The sequence below is a fragment of the Geospiza fortis genome, unplaced genomic scaffold (genome assembly GCF_000277835.1).
Source record: "Geospiza fortis unplaced genomic scaffold, GeoFor_1.0 scaffold92, whole genome shotgun sequence".
NCBI lineage: Eukaryota > Metazoa > Chordata > Aves > Passeriformes > Thraupidae > Geospiza > Geospiza fortis.
In genome coordinates, this window is record NW_005054389.1 from 707,572 (window position 1) to 708,810 (window position 1,239).

The 1,239-nt window shown below is 55.1% G+C and overlaps 1 protein-coding gene across 6 annotated transcripts in view; it reads right to left on the reverse strand.

Moving 5' to 3' along the window:
- CISD1 (CDGSH iron sulfur domain 1) overlaps positions 1-155 on the reverse strand; it is a 12,950-nt gene extending 12,795 nt beyond the window's left edge. For 3 of the 6 annotated variants that reach the window (XM_005425543.2, XM_005425542.2, XM_005425541.2), the window contains exon 1: positions 73-155. In XM_005425543.2, coding sequence (XP_005425600.1) covers positions 73-103 — 31 coding nt within the window. In that variant the 5' untranslated portion in view covers positions 104-155. The remainder of the gene's footprint in view (positions 1-72) is intronic. The other 3 variants (XM_031060719.1, XM_031060721.1, XM_031060718.1) reach the window with 1 other exon arrangement.
- Positions 156-1,239: the final 1,084 nt, after the last annotated feature.

The following is a 1,239-nucleotide window of genomic DNA, read 5'->3' on the forward strand; positions in this document are numbered from 1 at the left end:
TCCGGACCCGGGCCCCCGGCCCTGCCCCGCCCCTCCGCTCCGCTCACACCTCCAGCTCCCGGCCAGCCATACCCCGCACGGCGCAGTTCTGTCCCGGCCCCATCGCTCCTGCTGCCGCTCCGCGCCGCGCACGCGCCACTGCCCAAGATGGCCGCGGGGCCGCCCCTTAAAGGCCGCCCGGCGGGACGGGGGCCGGGGCGCAGGTGGAGGTGACGGGACGGCGCTGGGGACAGGAGGAGGGAGGAGCGGACCAGCGCTGTCACCGGCCTGGCGCCAGGCACAGGGCTCTCCGGGAGGCCTCTGCAGCTGTAAAATGGGTGTTTGGCACCGCTGTGCAGACACTGGCTCTTCTTGCTCCTGTTTGTGGTGCTGTCAGTGCCCAACAGCTCTGCAAAACAGATCTGCTTAGGGCAGATCGCTGTATGAGCCCTCTCCTGTGTAGTTGTGGAAAGATGAAGCTGAAAAGTGATATCCACCGAGTGGATATCCAGCCTCAAACCTCATAAACTTGGGTATTGATGTGAGAATTACTATACAATAAAGAAGTATTATCCAAGTTCTATACCTGATTAAAGACTCGTTACTCTAGGAGCTCGTTTATGGTTGGACCTGATAGGAAAGATGTACACTTACATCTTTACAAAATACTTCCATGGGTGAAGGTATGGGTGTTAATGTCTCTGAAATGCGTCTTAATGTCTCTACCAACTTAAAGCCACAGGTTTGTTATACAGCCCAGACAGTCTCACTCTGAAACAAATGGGTAGGCACAAGCCTGAGTTTCTGAACTTTGGGGGAAAATTACACATATGAGGGGACAATATGTGCTAGGCGATTCGGGAAGGCTGCACCTTCCTAGTACCTCAGTCCATGGGGAAAGGAAGAGGGCAAGGTGCAGCCGGGAGTTCAGGGTAAAAGGGGCTGTGTCCTCCCAAACCTTGAGAGAGAAAACCCTGTGGGTGTGTGCCCCAAAGGACTCTGCGTGATTTTTCCGCACTGACTCGGTCTTAGAGGTCTCTTTCAACTTTAATGATTCTATGACCTGTTCAACAGACTTTTCAACCCCCACGCCTACTTCTTCTCTCACACACCATCATGAATATGACACACCTTTTCCTTGTATGCAGTTCTGAAGCTTCACACGGTCACGTTCCTCTTCCTCACCTCTGTGTTCTCTAGACACTGACACGGCCAGTTCCTCACTCGGCCCCGCAGACCCTGAGGGGCGGGACGGGCCCG